Source organism: Panonychus citri, unplaced genomic scaffold, assembly GCF_014898815.1.
Source record: "Panonychus citri isolate SS breed McGregor unplaced genomic scaffold, ASM1489881v1 Contig00028, whole genome shotgun sequence".
Lineage (NCBI taxonomy): Eukaryota > Metazoa > Arthropoda > Arachnida > Trombidiformes > Tetranychidae > Panonychus > Panonychus citri.
Window position 1 is genome coordinate 72425 of NW_026515433.1, and position 21653 is coordinate 94077.

At 32.7% G+C, this 21653-nt stretch overlaps 3 protein-coding genes and 1 pseudogene across 4 annotated transcripts; 3 read left to right on the forward strand and 1 right to left on the reverse strand.

The window, feature by feature from the left end:
* The first annotated feature begins 490 nt into the window (after nucleotides 1–490).
* LOC128396847 (WD repeat-containing protein 55 homolog) lies at nucleotides 491–4468 on the forward strand. Its single transcript, XM_053357481.1, has 3 exons — nucleotides 491–1107; nucleotides 1476–1874; nucleotides 3863–4468. Exons 1-3 carry the CDS (start codon nucleotides 989–991, stop codon nucleotides 4329–4331), a joined length of 987 nt encoding a protein of 328 aa, XP_053213456.1. The 5' UTR covers nucleotides 491–988; the 3' UTR covers nucleotides 4332–4468.
* Nucleotides 4469–4849: 381 nt separating this feature from the next.
* LOC128396850 (aquaporin-9-like) lies at nucleotides 4850–15355 on the forward strand. Of its 2 annotated transcripts, XM_053357485.1 has the most exons (6): nucleotides 8298–8458; nucleotides 8665–10316; nucleotides 10399–10525; nucleotides 10597–10847; nucleotides 14240–14460; nucleotides 14967–15355. In XM_053357485.1, the coding sequence occupies exons 2-6, from the start codon at nucleotides 10218–10220 to the stop codon at nucleotides 15166–15168; spliced, it is 900 nt and encodes a 299-aa protein (XP_053213460.1). In that variant the 5' UTR covers nucleotides 8298–8458; nucleotides 8665–10217; the 3' UTR covers nucleotides 15169–15355. The 2 variants fall into 2 exon arrangements, 1 of the variants encoding a protein (XP_053213460.1); XR_008326857.1 differs by lacking the exons at nucleotides 10399–10525; nucleotides 10597–10847; nucleotides 14240–14460; nucleotides 14967–15355 and adding exons at nucleotides 4850–5180; nucleotides 5256–5471; nucleotides 6312–6480 and having other exon boundaries at nucleotides 6872–8458; nucleotides 8665–9444.
* Nucleotides 15356–15416: 61 nt separating this feature from the next.
* Nucleotides 15417–16554, reverse strand: LOC128396853 (60S ribosomal protein L19-like; annotated as a pseudogene).
* Nucleotides 16555–16791: 237 nt separating this feature from the next.
* On the forward strand, nucleotides 16792–17816 carry LOC128396851 (60S ribosomal protein L19-like). Its single transcript, XM_053357486.1, has 2 exons — nucleotides 16792–16957; nucleotides 17221–17816. The coding sequence occupies exons 1-2, from the start codon at nucleotides 16953–16955 to the stop codon at nucleotides 17777–17779; spliced, it is 564 nt and encodes a 187-aa protein (XP_053213461.1). The 5' UTR covers nucleotides 16792–16952; the 3' UTR covers nucleotides 17780–17816.
* The last annotated feature ends 3837 nt before the right edge of the window (nucleotides 17817–21653 follow it).

The window sequence follows — 21653 nt, forward strand, 5'->3', positions numbered from 1 at the left end:
AAGATCTGATTTGCTTTGTTTATTTGCTTCTAATTTGTTCATCGTTGGATGAACGGCTTAAGCTCTTTGTTGAATCTCAGTGGCTTATCATTGATGGTCAACAATTTCCCATGATAGAAACTGAATAATAATGCGAATGGATGATTGGTTAGTTGATTGTTGTCGTTAATCAAGTGATCAGATGACAAGTTGTGTTAATAGCGGTTCATTTGTTGTAGAATTTTTGTTGACAAAAATTAGAAAATGTAAACCAGGAAAAAGAAACTTTTCCTTCTTTTTTTCTTCTAGACGATTTTCTTTAAATCGAGTTTTTCTTTTCTTTTGTTAAGTTCCTTTTAAAGGGTTACCTGTTTTCTTTTTAAACTTGAGCCCAACAAAAAAGAACTGAGAACGGATAAGACCAGTCAACTTGACCAGTGGAGATAAAGACTTGACCATTTCTCTTATTACCTTTAAAAACACAAAGAATCAAGAAAGTGTTTACATTTACCTTGAATGTTGTTGAGGTTTTCTAGTTGGTCTTGAAAGAGAAAAAGAGGATTAACTGAATTGAACTAATCGATAATAAGACATGAAAAATGTCTTCGTCAAGATAAGAAAGAGAGATGAATAATTTAAACTTTTCTTTTCCCATTTAACAAGCTCTTTCCTTCCCATATTGTTACAGAAAATCTGATTACTATTTAAGAGTAAATAGATATTGTTAACTCGCTTCTAGATAATTACCATCAATTCAACGGCTCTTGGGAAGGAGGTTAATTGGTCAAATTGGATAAAGATCATTTCTCTTTTCTTACTTTTGTCCGGGAATAAAACTTTTCCTTTTTTCATTAATTAATTGCAACCAACAGTTTGAGCGAATTTCCACCAGGAGTCTCTAGTGAGGAAACAACGTGTTCCAAACATATGATGTGTTTGTTTACTTTTTTATCTTTTTTATCTTTTCATTAATTTCATTTTTCATTCGGTTTAATTGTCACCATTAACAATGAGTTGGTTAACCAAAATCAAACAAATCTCTTTGGAAGATACGATATTCGACAGCAAATTTCACCCAAGCAAACCCAACATTCTGGTCTGTGTCACTGTTTCTGGTGATCTTTTCATGTAAGTCACTTGCTATTGATTCAATTTATCCTTTGGTCTTTCGCCCTCACCTCAGGTGAGGGGCTCCTCTTACATCATCTTTTATTATTCTCAAGGGTATGTGAGGAGAAATCATTCATTTCTTTTGTGATTTTGCTATCACACTTCCTGGATTTGCTCTTTGTAGATAATGTTATAAAAATACATTCATTTTCCTTCATTTTCCTCTCTTTTTCACCTTTTTTCTGAGCATTTTTCACTCTTATCTGCATCTAGTGTTTCTTATCGTACATTTTCAGTATGATAATCATCTAGATACCTTTTATTTCTGGTGTTTGTTTGCTGTCTCTCTAATTATTTTCCCTTTTTCACTTCCTAATTTTAATCAGTTTGGACACTGATAATGCTTCTAATCCGATTGCTGTTGAGCTGAACAACGTTCATAGCGGTGCACCAATTAGAAAAGTAGCTTTTACTGACGATCATAATATTATCACTGCTGCAAGAACTTTAAAGGTCACCGATTTCAATACCGGAAAGGTAATTCGTAAAATTAAGCCTGATCAACCTCGAAGTAAAATCTTCTCTCTTTTGGTTATTGACCACTGGTTAGTTTGTGCCGGCGACGATGAAGGACGATTTCGAGCATGGGACTACCGAGTTGATCGGGGAACATTTATGGATCTGAAGAAAAGTGAAGATCACATCAGTGATTTGGATATCGATTCACAGAAAAGGATTGTTGTTGCATCAAGTGGGGAAGGGACATTAACTGCATTTAATATAAGGTAAAATAATCTTTGCTTTTTACCGATAATCTTTATCATTAGTTATGGTTTTACCGAAAAGATGTTATGAGAATCTGAAATTCTGTTGATCTGTTTTTTATTTGCAATCGGATTAGTGTAATGACGACGATGATCAGATCTAGATTTATTATCATAGAGCTTATTGATGGTGAATTAATTTAAGATTTCCGGTCGGCAAGAATTTCCTCAAAAGAATCTAGTAAATCATCGTATTTCAAGTTACCAGAAAAGAAGATTTTAATGATAGGTTTTCGCTTAGCAATAAACTTGTTGATCTGTTTGTTACTTGTTTTCGTTATCATGGTGCTCATCAAATGAATTCTGTGAATCTTAATAATTTGCTCCATATGTAAAAGGATAAAGTCCAATAAAAGACAAGAAATTACCCAGCAAACTAATTGTAAGTTTGAAGTTTAAATTGCTCAGCGAGTTGTTGTTCTTGTTTTTCTATTTACTCGAAAAAAGGAAAGGCCATTTAACAAAAGCTGATGAACGGGTTTTGAATCAGTTTGAGTTTTGTCACGGATTCGAGGGACGTCAAGATAACTATCTATCTAAGCAAACTTTTCTCAACTAAGTGAGAAACATCCATTATCCTTATATTATCGAGAATTATTATTAGGCTAAGATTGGGCTTTATTGTTCAAGAAGCTCAAAAAATTCTTTAGGGAAGAGCCTCAGGCGAAAAAGAAGAGAATAACTTGAATAATGTAGTTTCCCTAACGAATAGAACAACCTCTTGAAGCTCTAGAGTTCGACTGATGCTCCTTCCTCTTCTCTCTTTGCCTTGTTAGTGATTACACTTGAACCTTCTCTTTTCTTCTATGTTATAAATTATTAGGCTAATGTGTTTTCCAAAAGGAAGATGATTTGATTGTTTTTCCAGTAAAAACTGTCATCAATAGAAGCGAATCACGATTGTCCAGTCAAATGAAAGACCATGTTAATGATTATAGTGAAAGGAGAAGCAAAAACCGTTGCGATCATTGTAATCATCATTTGAAGAGAAAATAATGTTCTTTTTTGGTGATCATAGTGATAATTATGATGATGATGATGATGATGGTGGTGGTGGTGGTGGTGGTGGTGATACCGATAATCTCCTTATAATGATGTAGAGGTGATGAACCTTGTTCCGTATTGAAGGTGTTTCTCGTAGATAATCACAAGTAACTTGAAGTTTCTTCCACTCATCAAACTTTCATTTAATTGGTTCAATGATAATCAATCATTAAACAATTAATTAATTTGATGGTTGTTGGTGTTGTGGAATAATGTTAACTCTCAGTATCAATATTCAATTTAATCATTTTCACATTTCCTTAAACTTTTGGCTCCTCTTGCTGTGTGGCTTAATCACCAAAGAATCACAATCATCAAATTTAACAAGCTAGTTATCAGTTAATCAAATCTCTGGTAATTTACAAAATCGGTTAATATCTAATATCTCATTGATAATTAGTCAATTGTTTATATCATAATCCAAGTAAAGAGACAATTAGTTCAATATGAATTGAACCTTGGCTTGATTAGTTAATTATCTTTACTTTTCTTGCTATTTCTTGGTATCAACATAATTAAAAGGATAATTTATTTTATTTTTGTTATCATTTGATTACAATTCGCCTGAGGGGTAAATGATATCCGTTTCATCCTGTTGAACATGTAACCTCGAATTTCAATGAAAGGACAACATGGACAAGAACAGCTGCTGATGAGCAAATATATTTATCCTCAACTAGCCTGAAGACAAAAAGATATCACAAAATATTGAAACATTTTCATTTCTTTTTATCGATTCCTTTAATCTATTATCTGCTTCTTATCATATTCAACTTAATCCCCTCCCTACGAATCTCTTAAGCTTGATAATTACCTGATAAAAATTGGAACAAATTAATTAGTTAAATCTCTCTCTCTCTCTCTCTCTCTCTCTCTCTCTCTGGATTTGTAATCTATTATGAAAGATCCCGACGAATGGAGGAACCACAATCTGAGCTATTTGATGCTGGTTTCCAATGCGTTCGATATTATGAAGATCGAGGAAAAGTTCTAGTTGGGGCTGAGGACAGCGCGATAAACATATTCAACATCGGTCAGTGGGGAAATATAAGTGACCGATTCCCTGTGAAAACTCGTCTTCCATCTCGTAAAATGGCAGGAAACGTCATAGATTCCATGGAATTGATTGGAGATGACAAATATGTGGTATTAGGTTGTTCAGATGGTCACTTGCGGCTACTCAGCATTTTACCGAATAAAGTTATTGCTTCGGTCAGTGATCATCAGACTTCCATTGAAAGTTTAACAGTAAACAAGAATACAAAAGTAATTGCATCAACAGATTGTTCGACTGTCCATCTTCACCAATTCGAAGAACAAAATGAGCCTGAAAAAGCTACAACTTCTTCGTCCAGTTTTTTTTCAGAATTGTGATAAAACTGTTGAAATGATGAAGAAAAAAATAATGTTTCCAACATGATGATCATTATCACTTTCCGATGATTAAATCAGTCTCTGTTTTGTTAAGTTGAGGCCCAGTAATCAATCAAATAAACTCTATTATTGTTTAACTGTTGTTGGCTATTGTTAATGGCCCAAAAATGAGCTTCGAAAAAGACAAAGTAAACTAGAAGTTTCATTATTTTCTTTCTTTATCTCTGTCTACTTTGTCTGTCTTTCTTCTTTTTAAAAGTTAATCCCTCATCATCTCTTTCTTCTTCTTAAGAAAGAAGCGGCATTTTAATTGAAACTGATTTTCTTTTTCTTAAGACGATGGAGAGAGAGAGAAAAAGAGAAAAAGAGAGAGAAGGTGGGGGTGAGTGGAGAAGATACAAAGAGAAAGAAAAAGGGAGGAGTGGTGGTGGGAGGGGAAGAGAAGGAGCAAGAGAGAGAGAGAGAGAGAGAGGAAGAGAGAGAATTCCAAGAAGAAAGAAAGAGAAGAAAAAGAAAATATGAAGAGCAAGAGGAGAGGAGAGAGAGAGAGAGAATTTCGGACGTTGAAGATGTGAACAGCATTTCAAGTTAACACTTGAAACAGTGAATAACAACACAAGAACTTATAACAAAATGGATTTAGTGTGTGGTGAAAACTATGATAAAACGAATTTCTTATCCAAAAAATGTACTACAATTCACGATCCCGTTATTCATGATGATGAACGTGTTCTGCACAATCTACTGGTCACCCAGAATCGCTACGTGATAAAAACCTCGTACTTTAAATGTCTTCAAACGGATCTCGATGTGCAAATGAGAGAAATGGTTGCTAACTGGATGCTTGAGGTGAGAAGATAATCCGATTAATCTGACAACATCTTTTTTATCAACAGTTACTCTTCTTCTTCCGATGAATCTTAGGTTTGTGAAGAAGAAAGATGTGAGAAGGATGTGTTTCCTTTAGCCATGAACATCATGGATCGATTTTTGTCCCAAGTTCGAATAAGAAAAAGTCAACTGCAACTTCTTGGAGCTGTTTCCTTGTTCATTTCGTCCAAAGTTAAACAAATCAAACCTCTTCATGCTCATCGTCTTATCCTCTACTCCGATTATTCAATTACAAGAGATCAACTATCGGTAAGCATTAATCCATCGACAATTATTTACTCAATTTCATTAATCCTGATCACTTTCCAAAGAGATCGATTCTTACTGAATTACCTTAAATGCAATTAATCCGGTCCAGACTTTAATGAGCTTTTAATCATAAGCAGGTTAATTGGAAACTTTATGCTTTCAACTCAGTGCGATAGGATTTCACTTTAGTTGAGTGAGAGCAGTTTGTGTTTATTAATTGTATCAATTGTAGTTGATTGTTACACTGTTTCAATTACATTATAACCCTAATGTGCTTAATTTTAATTGCTCGTAGCCAAATGATTGTAACATTGCAACTTGATAAAAGTAACTTGTTACCATCGATTCAACAATTGAGCAAATAAAAGGTTCACGTTTATCGGCCAATAAATTTCGACGCTCCATGTGACCCTTGATCGCTTTAGGCTTGAATGAAAAATCAATTTTCTTTTCTTATTTTGAGTGAACTTCCCATTCGCAAATGAGAAAAAGGATTAACCTAAAATTATCTTTTTCGTTGCCCGTAAATTCGACTTCATGTTGAAATTTCTCTCTCTCTCTCTCTCTCTGCATGTATCCATCTAATTCGTTCTGGATGTTAAATTAAACGGAATAAAGTATATAATTAACTCTTTTAGGTTCTACTGTGAACTTTGTGCTTCTTAGACTTTGCTTGTTATTATCTTGATTATAATTCTGACGATCACATCTCACATCGGTGTTAATTTTTCCAACTCATTGGTGCATCAGTTTTCGAACTTTCTCCTTTGCTCATAATTTCTTGTTAATTATAAATCTTATTTGAATTTAATTACAATTATTTCCATTTTTCTCAAACAGAATTGGGAACTTTTAGTTCTGAGCCATTTAAGATGGGATACAAGTGCTGTCACTCCGAACGATTTCCTCAACCTGATTCTCCATCGTTTACCTACACGAACCAAAGGAAAAGATAAATTAATGACCATCCAAAAACACGCACAAACATTCATCGCTCTCTGTGCCACAGGTAAGAATAGATTAGATTTATTAATTTGAATTGTCGATAATCATAAAAAACTTTGATCTTCACCATTATTACATGATTTCACCTTAATCATAATTATCTCGTTATCTTTATCATTGTAATTACTTTTCACTATTTCGGTTTGATTATCAAGCTCACATATGTTTAGGTCAATAACATTAATTCATCTTGATTTCCTGTCATTTAAACTAATCCAAGATAATCACAGTTAAATATGAGCAATTAACTCATTGTTAGTGTTAATTGTTACATTTTATGTTCTTAGGTTCAAAGTAAAAGGTTATCTCTTCTCTAATTGCTACCAAGATGATTTAGAATAGAATCAAACCCAAGTTCGTTTTCTCATTTGTTTTTCTTTTCTCTGTTCGTTTAGATTTTCGTTTTTCCATGTTACCACCATCATCTATCGCAGCTTCTTGCATTGCAACTGCGTTTCTCGGTTTAACCAGAAACAATTCACAAACAACCAAAGATTTGATCGCTCAACTTTGTAAATTAACCAACATTGAGAACACCGATCTGCTGGAGATCAGGAGGACCATCGAGGAGGTTTTAAGAGCCCAAACCAACCACAAATGAGAGTACACTGGATATGGAAACGGAAATAGTGGACTTAAGAGAAATTCAAAGTTTTCTCGAATTCAGAAAAGTTACTGTAAATGCCAAAACAAATCGAAAATCAAACTCAGAGAAACAACATTAATTTCGCAATCATCAAGCATCGCTAAAATCTTTATCCAATCCAAACAACTCATTCGCTTCCCAATACAAACCAACTGATAATAAGTCAAACTGATTAATGGTTGGTAATTGTGTCGTCACCTCAATTAATTTTGTGAAATTCAACCACAATTTAGTCAACATCAGATCTTCTTACTGTGCTCATGTGTGTTGCCCTATGATGATGTTAATCCCACTTGAATGAGAACGTGCAAATTATCAAGAACATCATCAATTTGAAAGGAACCTAATCCATTTCATCTTCATTTGTATCATTTATCATCACCAAAACACTCATCTCTCTCTCTCTCTCTCTCTCTCATCGTTTCATTAACTTTTTCTTGTTCTTTTTGCTTTAATCGTTATCATCATCATACTAATCATCATCACTCTCATTGCCCTTTTTCTCACCTCAATTTTAATCTCAAATTACCTGATCGATTGTTTTGTTTATGAAACAAAACAAAATACAAAACCGTAACTAGTGAGATCGCAACGACTGATTTAGTTTTTGCTCTTTTAAATTATTTAGAATGTAAAATGTGAGATACCGAAATCGAGAGAGAGAGAAGAAAGTTCAAGAAACAATGAGATTGAAATGATTAATTGATCGATTGAGTTTAATTCCTGTTGCAAAAGCAATTCTTGTTATTAGACTAATTGCTGATGGAAATTCTGGTTACTTTTGAATATTTGGACCATGAATCTAGAGTTTCAATCACCAATGGAATCAACAAAAAGGCAAAGTGATAATTAATCGATTGAATTTGGATCATAAGTTATAAATCTTTTCCCATGTTAACTTGTCCTCACAAGCGAAGCCATTTTGTCAAAATGAACCATAATGAATTTACCGAAGATTTTCAGTCTGATTATCTTATCAATTTTGTATTAAAATAATACCAAACGTTATCGTGAATAAACTGTGTTAAATTAAAGATTCAAAGCCACAACAGAAAATTGTTTCATTTTATCCTCGAATCAATAAAACGTATTTACCATTGTCATTGGAAAGATAATTTCGATCGAGACAGAATAGAAAAGCAAATGTTGATCTGAATTGAAAAGTTCGAAAGAAGCGCTTCCGTGTGATTGGTCGTTTCAGTTGCCTAGGAACGAATCTCCGGAAACACTTTGGCCTTCATTGTGTTTGTCAATTGAAGGAATTGCATTGATGCAATTTTGTTTTGTTTAATTTCTAAATTATTTTGCTTCAGTTTCGATTAATTGGAACCATGAGGTAAGTCAGTCTCAGGCTAATCTTCTGCTGTGACGAATTGCTCGGAATCGCCGTTGGAAAACATGAAACCAAATTCCAATTCTGTTGGCTATTATTTCTCATTTTCCAAGAGTTACAATTGTTACTTTCCTTGATTATTGTCTAAATGTTTTTCTCTTTTCTTCTCATCTGTGTTTAATATTCTGTTTCTGGTGGCTCGTCGTTAGTTCCATACGACAACAACAGACTCAAGAACGTAAAGATGCATTCAAAGAATTTATAAAAAGTCTACCTCGTACCTGTTCTCCTACAATCTGTGGAACCATTGGTTGTCGTGTGGAATCTGAAAAAAGTGATTCTCTTTCCGAAGATTGGCAAAGTCAAGAATTCAATTGGTCCATTGACCAACTAGCCATTTTAAAACCATGTGATATATCTCTGGATGAACAGTTCAATGGCGAACTTACCAACTTGGCAGATTCATCTTTAGACCGAGAAAATGAAGAATTTTTCAAACAATTAGAAATCTTACCTTCCCCTGCCTTTTGCAGATTAGCTAACTTGACTCCTGGGGAAACACAAGAACCTTTTCTGACCCCATTCTCTCGAGTTGCTCCTGGTAATCAATCTACACCGTACCAACCCTGTACACCTCCCCCGACTCGCAGTGCATCTCGTACTGCTCGATTATCAGCTGTATCATCTTTAACACCTTATGGTTATAATAAGACAAAGAACAAGAAAAAACTGTTTAACGACAACAATCAAGAAGGCATTCCTGAAGATGCCGAATCAAGTGGACATCAAACTGTAGCAATGTGCTCTATTGATCGCCCTTCATCACCTTCTTCATTGTCACTTCCATCATGATTATGTGTCAATTTTATGGCTAAGGGTTAACAAAGAGAAAACTTTATAGCATTTTCTTATAACTTTTTATCACCATTGTAATTTTTGTAAATTCTACTTTTTCATTCATAACACCGAGAAAATTTACTCGCCAAAAATTGGTCACCTTTTCAATCTCAATTTTCTCCGCGATGACTTAATCATGTTAGTTGACATTTAATCAATTTCTCTATCATAAAAACAACTAGATCTCAATACTGAGAATTTGTTTTCATTATTATGAGTGAATATCGATTGCATCCACATTTAGATTTAGATTATTATTTCATTTGGTAATCCGGTTAATTAAATTGTTTCTTCAATCAATCACAATCGATTTAGGAATCAAAGTTTAATGAAAACTAAACCAGAACCAAAGAAACTGTTGAATGTAATCAACAACCTTTTCTTGACATTACAATTTGTGTCGTTAAAAACAATTAAATACAATTCACACTTCGGGTCGATATTAAATTGAATCTCTGTTACTTTTACCCTTTTCCAAGTGAATTTATTAACTAAATGACTTTAAACAAATTTGATTGGTAATTTCCTTCTTCTTCCATTGATTCTCTCATCATGATCATTAAGCTTATCTATTTTCGATTGATCGTCTTCAACATTCACATCCTGTCACCTTAACATGAACCATTTTCGATAATCTTTCATCATCATTCCAACTTCATTTATTAATTCTCTTTGTCAATAACATTCTCCATTTAGTTTCTGAATCAAATTTACTATCGATAATTAAATTGCAACTTGGACGATTCCCTTTGTTTTCAGTTCAGTGATAGACTTTGTTTCTTCTGAGTTGCATTTCCATCTCTGGATAATAATTAAGCTGATTGATTTTCTAGATTGATAATTACTCGCGTTTAATTGGATCATCATGGACGGCGAGTTATCGATTCACATGACAAGTTTACAGATTCACAGTGAAAGTTTTCGTGAATTGTTAGCTGAGTTTCTTGGAACTTTCGTTCTTGCAGTAAGTAGACCATCAAAGAAGAGAACAATTAGAGAAAAGGAATGTAATTCTCAAAAATATTAATAGACAATTTCTTCGACAGGGTCTTGGCTTTTCGACCAATGCTAATCTGTTCCTTAAAAATATGCCAACATTGAGCTCGTTCGTAGGCCCATGGATATGGGGACTTGCGCTGACATCAGCGATTTACGTTTGTGGTGGTGTTTCAGGTACTCGGTGCTCATCACCATCGTCATTAGTTTTTTGAATCTAACTGTTGATTTGCAATCACCTTGATTAGGAGGACATGTTAACCCGTCAGTCACTCTTGGTCTTGCTTCGGTGGGCAAATTATCCTGGTCGAAAGTTCCTCATTATTTCATCGGTCAGTACATTGGAGCCTTTGTGGGCTCAGCACTGACATACACCGTCTACAGAGAGGCCATTAACGAGGCCGTTGCAGCGAATACCAGTGTGTCACATAATATTTCACGGATATTCATACCAGTACCAGCCAATGAAGTTTCCGACGTCGCTCGATTCATTGATCAGGTGAGTAAGCTGACAAATTTTCAGAAAAAATCGGCCACCATATTATTGGAACTAAACAAACGCAAAAGTGTTAGAATCAAAAATATGAGTATCAGTCTGAACTGTTAATTAGTCCATTAATTATACTTAATCCAAAATACTAATCCACTTATCGACAAAATTTTATCAGTTACAATCAATAGAAAATCGATGAAAAGAAAAAATGTTTAGTTTCTTTTTTCCCTTTTCTCGTTCTTATTATTTTCTCAGCATTTATCTTGATTCTATGCGAAAAATAGCAAACAAATGATAAGAAAGAGAATAAGAAATTCTTAGTGAAATGATCGTAATAACATGAAACTACACAAGAAAAGCAAAGTTTCAGTAACTTTATCTTCAAGTGGAACGAGATGCAACTTGGATTGTAGCTTTTGAACAATGAGCAAGATGGAAAAGGGTGAAAGGTCAGTCGAAAGCATAGTTATTAATGTGTACTTAAGAACCTTGAGATATCGCAGTTTCTGGCAAAGAAAAGATTCAATTGGTATTAGTATTATTATCGAGCTTAATTTTATTTTTGATAAATTTTTGTGAAAGTGACCGCAGTGTAGATACTCACCAGGGGTCAATTTTTCATTTCTTTCATTGACCTTTTCTGCTTCAGAAATTGTTGACTGCAATACATTATCATTGTGATTGTTGACTAAACAGAGAAAGTAAGTTTGTCCACAACAAGAAACAAGAGTTCGAGGCTTAAACAACTACATTGTTCAGTGACCAATTTATCTTCTTGATATTAATATTATTGAACATTTCTTGCTCTTGTCAATTTACCTTTTTACCTTGTTTTCATAGTGGTCAAGCAAATGTTGATTATAATAATAGCACCAGAGATGCTAGTTAGGTAAGCAATGACCAACGGTCTTTCAACACAAAAATAGGTGACCAAGCCCACATTCGGCCCTAACAATCAGTTAATCCCTTAGCTGCTAAATCATAATCATTATCATTATTTTCGTCATCTCTCTCATCTATTGTCCTCTCTGTCCACTTCTTTACCTTCCTTTTCCTCAGTTGGTGTCATTTGCTGCGACCTCTTGGTCAGCTTTAGATTCTAAAAGGCTACTAGACTATTCTTATAGTATTGGGTTAAGGTAAAGGTACTGATAATTAATGAGGGGGAGTTCGAAGACCAAGACAATTAACTCATCATTTCGGGTATAAAGGCTTTTGTTCTGATTCCAGCCCATTTCAATATAAAATATAATGACCGACTTGATTTGTCCGCAATCAATAAATTATTTCGCAATTAAAATTCAGAAATTTTACATGAAAAAATTAAATGATAATTATCACGAAAATGTAGAAAAATCAATAATTGGCAAAGTCTTCGATCTATATTTTAAAAGTAAAGTAATGGTTCAGAATATTTTAATCATTCATCAAATTTAACTACTTAATTGTTATTTTCAAAAGAAAATAATTATAAATTGCTATCAATACAATCAAAAAGTGAAAATACTATTGATGAACCTTCGTTTGGGATTTGTCAATCCTTTAAATGAATGATTCCAAGAACTTTTTCTGTCAATAAATCGAAAACTCAACAATTGGAATGTTTTTCGAATTTAGATAACAATGATCAAGTTTAATCGAAATTTAAGCTTTTTATGAATGAATTAAGTTTGGTTGATCGTTAGGATCGATTTTACGTTTTTCTTGTCTTTTCTGTTAGAATTTCATTCATTTGTTAAGATGAAAGAAAAGAAAGAAACGATGAAAAGAAAATAGGAGGAGTTTGTCAATCGGTTTACCATTTTCATCAAAAGCTCGTGTTAAGTTTTCTTCTTGCTTACCTGCACTTACCTTTACTGATTCCTTGCAAGGTGAAATCTCATATAGAGCCTGAGAACTGCCTCGAGGTGAATAGATTGTTGTTACAACTGAACGAGCGACATTAAGTTATTTCACCAATCTCATTATCGTGGATCTATGAGCCATTTTATTAGATTAACCTAATTTCGATTAGAACGGCTTACAATCAATGTGAGATTATTTCCAATCGAGATTTACTATTTTATTAACTAATATTTGTGAGCCTTTTCACAAATTTATTGATTGGAATAAACTGTTCTTTAGTGAATCGAATGGTGATTAAATTGTAAACAGCATTTTATTATTGAAACAACACACGAATTCGAAACACTCAATTTTAATCTCATTAATATTTATCTTTTAGAACTAAAGTCAATATTGTTTAAATCATAAATCGTCATAACGATGTAAATAAACTTAAATTTTCGTAAGTTTAGTTTCTGATTTTCCATAGACACGAAATCCAATTGATGTTCCAACTAATTACTGGTTAATAATAAAATTATTTCTAAATTAACAGTTATCATCGTTGTTTAGTTGAAATGATTTACTTTTCAATGGTCTCAACAATCAGTTATATTCAAGTTATTTATTAAAATGTGATCAAACTTTAAACTGCCAATGTAACTGTTATGATCATTGATGTTTACAGTTGATGAAAGTGACACTTAACAATTTAAATTGCCTGAAACCAAATCAAGTACATGTTACGAGAATGGAGAGTAACTTTTCCTCGATAATGATCACCATCTTTCTCATGATCTTCACAAGATATTTTCTCGCTTCACTGAACACAAGGTAGATATTTACACACATTTACCTCGCCCAATTGGAAAGGTAAATTTAAATTGTCAATTATATATTATTATCATCGGGATGATAATTTACTATTATAGAAACTGCAACAAACTTTATCTTTTATTTCTTACGAAGAATCTTAATGATTATATTATGCTTCCTGTTTTTATAACGATCATCACAATCTGACCTTGTAACACATATATCAATGTGCTCATCACTATTTACCTTGAAGCCTTTCTAGTAAATTATCATAATCATCGTTTAGCTAAACAATTAACTTTAACAATCACAATTTAAGTCAAATTTATTAGACATTTGATATCGATGATGCTTCTGTTTTCCAATTTACTTTTACAAACTAACGATTAGTATTAAATTGTTTTCAATCTAATGCAATTTATTGAATGTTTATTCATTTGGCTTAGCGCATCGTGGGAATTTGAATGGTTTTAATTGTTCATTGATTGATTACTTTTGATTTTACTAACTCTAAGATTGTAAGAGTTTCCTTCCTCTTGTTTCATTCACTTCTTGGATTTATTTCATTCATCAAATTTCATGAAATAGCTTCCAGGTAGTAATTAACTCGTTGATAATGTAAAGGATAATTTAACGCATCACTGATTCGATTTGCCTTAAAGGACGGAAACTAATGACAATCGATATTTAATAAAATCATAAACAATTTCATCGTTCTCCTTGATAATTGTATTAATCAATATTTAATTCTGCTCTAGACTGTTTGCTGTGCGTTTTTCTTGCTGATCATCAATGCGATTACCGATGAACGTAACATGTCTTGTTCGAAGGGTTTGGTGCCTTTGGTCATCGGGGTCACTGATTTAACTTTGATGCTCTTTTCATTCGGATACAATGCTGGAGCTCCGATTAACCCTGCTCTCGATATCTCGCCGAGGTTTCTAACGTGGATTGTTGGTTGGGACACCAAAGTGTTCAGGTAATTAAGATCATCATCGACAGAATGAGCAGACATTTCGGCCATTAGACCAAAAGAAATTAAATAAAACGATTCTTAAATTTGATTGATTGGTCTCTTAGTTATGGTAATTTAGAACCTTGAGCTATTCATTGATAATCTATTGATTTTTTGTGATTATGAATTTAAATTACTTTTGGCCAATTCACTTGGAAAATATTATTTAATTTACTTTTTCTTTTTAGAATTATTGATTGACAGAATTTCATTTGAATTGATTGAAAAGTTAAATTTGAAACTTTTCACGAAGTTTTGAGTAAATGTGATTATGACTTTTTTCAAGAAATGAAACAATCAAATGTAATTACATTCGTCCAAGGTGGTTAATCGTAATTACACAATCTAATGTCTAGTTATTTCACTTGGAATGGTCAAATGTTATGATCATTAGTCAGAATCTCGGAATGATATGAATAATTCATTAAATGATTTTTGAATTAACACCAATTTCGCTTTTCATGGATCAGTTTTGATAAAATGGGACATTATTGGATTCCTTTGGTTGGTTGTGGAGTTGGAGGAATTCTTGGTTCATGGACTTATCGTTTGTTCATCGAGAATCATTGGCCTGATGAACTATTCGAAAGACCACCAACCGAAACCAAACTAAGTGCCAATATGGAGTATTTTTTCAACGATAAGACACCGAATAGAGTGCATCCTATTTAGCGAAAGAGAAAGGAGGCCAACAATTAATAATCGGTTGTACCCAAACAATTCGAGGCCATTTGATCACCAGTCTCATCGGTTGTCACCTCCGTCTCAATCATCTCAAGTGGTTTGGAAAAAACCTCCATATTTAACTATATCCTCATTGTTATTGTCAAATAAATATTATCACTAATCATTGAAACAATTGAATGAGAATTCCATTTACTAAACAAAGAACAAGAAAATTAAAGTACGAAAAGCAAAGATTTTGAATTCATGAATGGACATCGATTTAACTTAATATGGTTAAGAATTGATACAGATTGAAAGAGCGGACTGTGCAATGGACGAAAGAAAACCAAATATAATTCGAAAAGTACAACAATGATTATGAAAAGAATTATTCTTTATTACGATATTCACAAGATTACTGAGAATAAGCTTCTTGTTTCTTTTGTTGAATCCTCTCTTCACGTCTCCTTCTAGCTTCCTTAGCACGTTGTCTCCTTGCTTCAGCAGCATCGGAAAGTTGCTTGCTTCGTAATTTCTCAGCCTTCATCTTGTGGATGGTCTCCATCAAAACACGCTTGTTCTTGAAAACATTACCCTTTGATTTACGGTACAATGTATGATAAAGATGTGAATCTATTTTCATTAGTTCGATACTTTTCAATAATCGTCTAAGAACTCTCATACGTCGTATCCATAAAACCTTTGCTGGCATACGAGCATTAGCTGTACCCTTCCTTTACCTGGTCCAGTGTCGACCCTTCCTTCTGGCTTCTGTGTTAGCTCGACATCGGGCTCTAGAATGAACGGCAACTGGCTTTTTGATAATTAAACCATCTTTAATTAATTTACGAATGTGAGCTCTTGAATTAGCATTTCCCAATTCACTTGACTCATTTGGATCCAACCAGACTTTGCCAAGACCACACTTGAGAACCTTAGCTGCGAGTCTCTTTTGAAGTCGAAGGGAACTATAACCAAAGTCGGAAGGGGTCACAAATTAATCATACAAAATAAAGAAGAAAATTAGTCACCAGTTATTGAAAGTAGAACAAGTAAAATTGTAGTAACCATAATGTCATCAAATCATGTATCAAATCAGAAACAAAACAGCAGCCATTGAGTTTGGTTTCATGTTTTCAAACGGTAATTCAAATAATTCATCATAGTAACACGATTTTATGACTGATAGATTAATAAATTGAAAGACAATTAAGTCTAAAACTCACCTCATAGTTCCAGATAATTACTAAAACAATCAAAATAAAACACAATTTAACAAAACAACTTTTTGGTTAACTTAATTTGCCAACACAAAAGCAAAGGCAAAGGCAAACCTAAAGTCAAAGGCTCTTCCTTTTCCGGACCGAGTTACTAAGCAACCAAAACACATCCAACACTTTTAACCGCGTCTTTTGATTCTCACTTTTTGTCTTTTACAATATGGTTTTCAATCTGAGCTTCTATCCAACTCGATATATAATTTTACAAATGTAGTGCGAAAAAGAAACATTAAAAGCGACGATTTCAAATACCTTCGAAACTTTATTTTCTGCATTTTATTTTTTATTTTACAAAATTTTGATGAAAATAAAACAAAAAGTGAGAATCAAAAGACGCGGTTAAAAGTGTTGGATGTGTTTTGTTGCTTAGTAACTCGGTCCGGAAAAGGAAGAGCCTTTGACTTTAGGTTTGCCTTTGCCTTTGCTTTTGTGTTGGCAAATTAAGTTAACCAAAAAGTTGTTTTGTTAAATTGTGTTTTATTTTGATTGTTTTAGTAATTATCTGGAACTATGAGGTGAGTTTTAGACTTAATTGTCTTTCAATTTATTAATCTATCAGTCATAAAATCGTGTTACTATGATGAATTATTTGGAATTACCGTTTGAAAAACATGAAACCAAACTCCAATGGCTGCTGTTTTTGTTTCTGATTTGATACATGATTTGATGACATTATGGTTACTACAATTTTACTTGTTCTACTTTCAATAACTGGTGACTAATTTTTCTTCTTTATTTTGTATGATTAATTTGTGACCCCTTCCGACTTTGGTTATAGTTCCCTTCGACTTCAAAAGAGACTCGCAGCTAAGGTTCTCAAGTGTGGTCTTGGCAAAGTCTGGTTGGATCCAAATGAGTCAAGTGAATTGGGAAATGCTAATTCAAGAGCTCACATTCGTAAATTAATTAAAGATGGTTTAATTATCAAAAAGCCAGTTGCCGTTCATTCTAGAGCCCGATGTCGAGCTAACACAGAAGCCAGAAGGAAGGGTCGACACACTGGACCAGGTAAAAGGAAGGGTACAGCTAATGCTCGTATGCCAGCAAAGGTTTTATGGATACGACGTATGAGAGTTCTTAGACGATTATTGAAAAAGTATCGAACTAATAAGAAAATAGATTCACATCTTTATCATACATTGTACCGTAAATCAAAGGGTAATGTTTTCAAGAACAAGCGTGTTTTGATGGAGACCATCCACAAGATGAAGGCTGAGAAATTACGAAGCAAGCAACTTTCCGATGCTGCTGAAGCAAGGAGACAACGTGCTAAGGAAGCTAGAAGGAGACGTGAAGAGAGGATTCAACAAAAGAAACAAGAAGCTTATTCTCAGTAATCTTGTGAATATCGTAATAAAGAATAATTAACCGGTATATTACATTAATCAGTGTTGATTCTTTTACGGAACTTTCAGAATTTAAAGCGTGAAATCTTTCAACTAGCTGTAGAAAAAATAATTTTCATTTCTTTATTCTCATAGTTGGTCTACTGTAAATGTTACATCTTACAATTGATTAGTCAAACACTTTTGTCACGTTGTATTTCACCATTTTAATACCACTATGATATTTATGGTTATCTTTTTGAGATCGAAATTCAACATTTAACTTGAATGGATTCTTAAAAACGATTAATCAAAAGGGGAATAAGAGCAAATATAGAAAATGTTCAGTGATGAAGGAGAATGAGGAAGACAGAAGAAGATAAATTCCATGAGACTGTGTATTAAGATTTCGAGGCGTTAACAAAGTTCATCTATCGAAATGGTTCTGAGTTTGGAAATTCATCTGTTAGCAGTAATAGTGAGCGTTTATTCAAAATGAAATTCTACTTAGTTCATGATCTCTGATGAACTAATCTAATAATCAACAATTGAATCATGTGCCATTCGTGTGATGATCAACAATCAACAAATTGTTTCCTTAGTTCCAACTACTAACAAGAGTAAATGACCTGCTAACTTGTGAAAATGTAACATTAAAAGTTATCAATCAAATCAACTAATTATTTTCACGTTTATCTTTGTTTCGAATTGGATTAAAATGTAAAACGATAAATATTCAAGTACACAGATTAAACTGATCGACATCAAATAAAGGAAAATGAAAATCACAATTACCGAAATTTTCTTGATTGTTAATTGTATTATCCCATTTGTATCAAGTGAAAATGTTCAATCACCATCACCTATTTTACCGACAAGTCATTCCAAACAAGAATCAATTAATCAGCATAATCAGAATCGATTGTCATCAATCAGTTTGAATTATCTTAAAAGAAAACAACTTAAAAACATCACAAAAAGATTTTTAAAGAGATTCCAAGTCGATCTTTCGACAATTAATCATGGAACTAATTATTTGCCATCTTCATCTCAACGGGAATATCAATCGATTGATTTGGACAACAAACCATCAATTGATTCTTCACCCTCATCATCACCTAAATTGTTATCTATTGACCTTTCAGTTCTCGATAGACCTTTGACCATTCCGATGATTTACTATGATGATTTCGAAGATCTGTCATTTCCCCGAGACAGTCGGTCAAATGAAATTGAAGACAATTACTATTCAAATAACCGAAATAATCATAATTCTTTTAATAGTTACAAATTTCCTCATGAAGAATCAACTGATGGCAATGATGATATGCCAAACGAGATACCTTTGGATCCGGTTTATTCGGATGAGAATGAAGATGATTTAATGGTAAATGATCAACACGAACTTCATTTTAATCAATTTCCTGAACATTTGTCAACTGGAAACGATGCATTAGCTGATTATCTAAATGATTTGAAATCATCTACAAATCGAAATCAGTTTAAAAATATTCTCAAACAAAACAATCATTTTCGACAATTGGAATCATCTTACCCAACTGAATCAGTTCATCGTCGATTTCAAAAATTTGGTTATCCAAATACAATTATCGATTTGTTTCCAATTAAGAGTAACAATTACATAGATCGTTATTCACCATTAACACCAATACACCAACAATTTGCCAATTGGCTCAGAAATGATCAACCAGGCTCATTAATGACCAATTATCCAACAGGTAAAAGTGAGACCCACGAAAATGATGGTGTTCAGGATAATCCTAATAAGTTCAGAGTTAATTACCACCAACCACATCAAGTTATTCCTCCTAATAAAGGTTTAATTGTAGATAAATCTATTTTAATGAATCATCTTCATCATCACCAACATCAACTTCCATCATCATTTAAATCATCTTTCTCATCAGCTGCTGGTTTTATTGAAAACGATAAAATAGATCGATCAGTTGATAGAGTTGCGAATTCATTGAACAATAATAAACCAATTAAATAGACTTAACTTGATTGTTAATTTGTTTCGTCGTTTAAATTTCCCATTGCATTAAAAATTTCACTAAATCCAATTATTGGAAAATTTTTGACAATCAAACTTAGTCGATTATGATCCAAGTTAATTTAATTGTATCATAATGAAAACATTTCATGTTGATTTGACTAATTGTTCATCTATCAATAATTCAATAAATTACTTCAGCACTTTAAATTCAAATCTTTTTAATGATTGGTCACAATATAAATCATCATGAAAATCGTGTTTCTGTTTGCATCAAATGAAATTAAACTTCTCTTTCTGATTTTTGATACAATTCATTTCTCATTTTATTTAAGTTTCAAAAAGTATCAATAATTAATCATCTTTACTCATAATCCATTATTAAACTTTAATAGTAGAAGATAATCAATTTCGTCTGAGAGCTTACAAAGTTACAATTAACTGAAAAGCCTTAAACCAGTTGATCAAAACGTAAAGTGAATTATTTTTCATTGTCAATAAAGAGGATTAATCTTAGTTATGGTCAGTATTTTATGTTATCAATGATCATTGATGGTCAAGTCCAATTCAGGTTTTCAATGGAAAATCCCTTCGACTTAAGTGTCGATACTCGAATGATGGATAACGATTGAGTTTCTTGATTTCGACGCTAATGGACATTAAATAGCAATTTTCTAATTGAAAATGATTCATAAACAAATATTGACAATTTAAATAGAATCTAAATAATGAATCAGGTAAAATTTTCTATTTTTATCCTTTCAGAATCATTGATAACACGAGTTAATCTGCATTCGACATTTGATCTTACTAATGGTTAGTTGATATTAATTTTCATCATTATACTGAGCGAATAGTCATCAAAATATTAATTAGTTGAAAACAGAAATCAAGTTTGATTTCTGCCAACAGAGAAATTCACTCCCATCGACAATTAAGAGAATAACTTTATTTTTATATTGTTAGTTGGTTATCAGGATTAGTTATTAGATATTAGCTTAGTGACTAAATCCCAGAGACTAGACTATGTCAATCAACTAATGTGACATTATAAATGTTTCATGAATTGATTTATTCAATGAAAATAATCAAACACTGACTGCCCATTGTTAATCCGTAAGACAGTTAATTAATGAGGAAAAATAGTTAACAACCTCATGAACCGATGATAACCTACTCTACGGTACAGTGATTAGTTAATCAATTTGATTCCTTTTGATTAAACAATGGGGTTTATTTTTATCAAACCTAATTGGATTTTTAATCATGATCATCATGATGAATAGATGAGCCTGGTGAGAGAGAAAGAGATGAGATGTAAATGAAATGGCGATAGGAAATTTCATTCATAATCTTATAAAGTTTTTGGCAATTTGATTATATGATAATAGGATTCTGGTTAACGGCAACTTCATTTGCCTATTTAGATCTTTACGATTTAATGTTATCATACTAATACAGTCGTCGCCAAAAGTTTTGCCAACAATTAGTTGATTCTAGTAATTTACTTGAAAGATTTCCTTTTGTACACTAATAATATCGTCATTTCATCATATTTTGATTGTTTCTTTTATTTGATAAGTGAATGATAATTTAGTCCATTGAGTTGCATAGAAATCGATTATCGATTAATTGTTAGTATTTTTTTATCATTTGAATCTCTGAATAATTACTATGAAATCCAATTGAACAATTTATAAACTGAAATCTTAACAGCTCATCACCATTCAATTGTTTATTCACCTCTTCTCTGGTTAACATTAATTTAAATCAACTGCCAATGTAAACACTAGTTAAAAGTTTTCATTAGTTGATCATCACAATATCAATTTACTCGATTAATTTTTCCAATTTATTCATTAAATCACAATA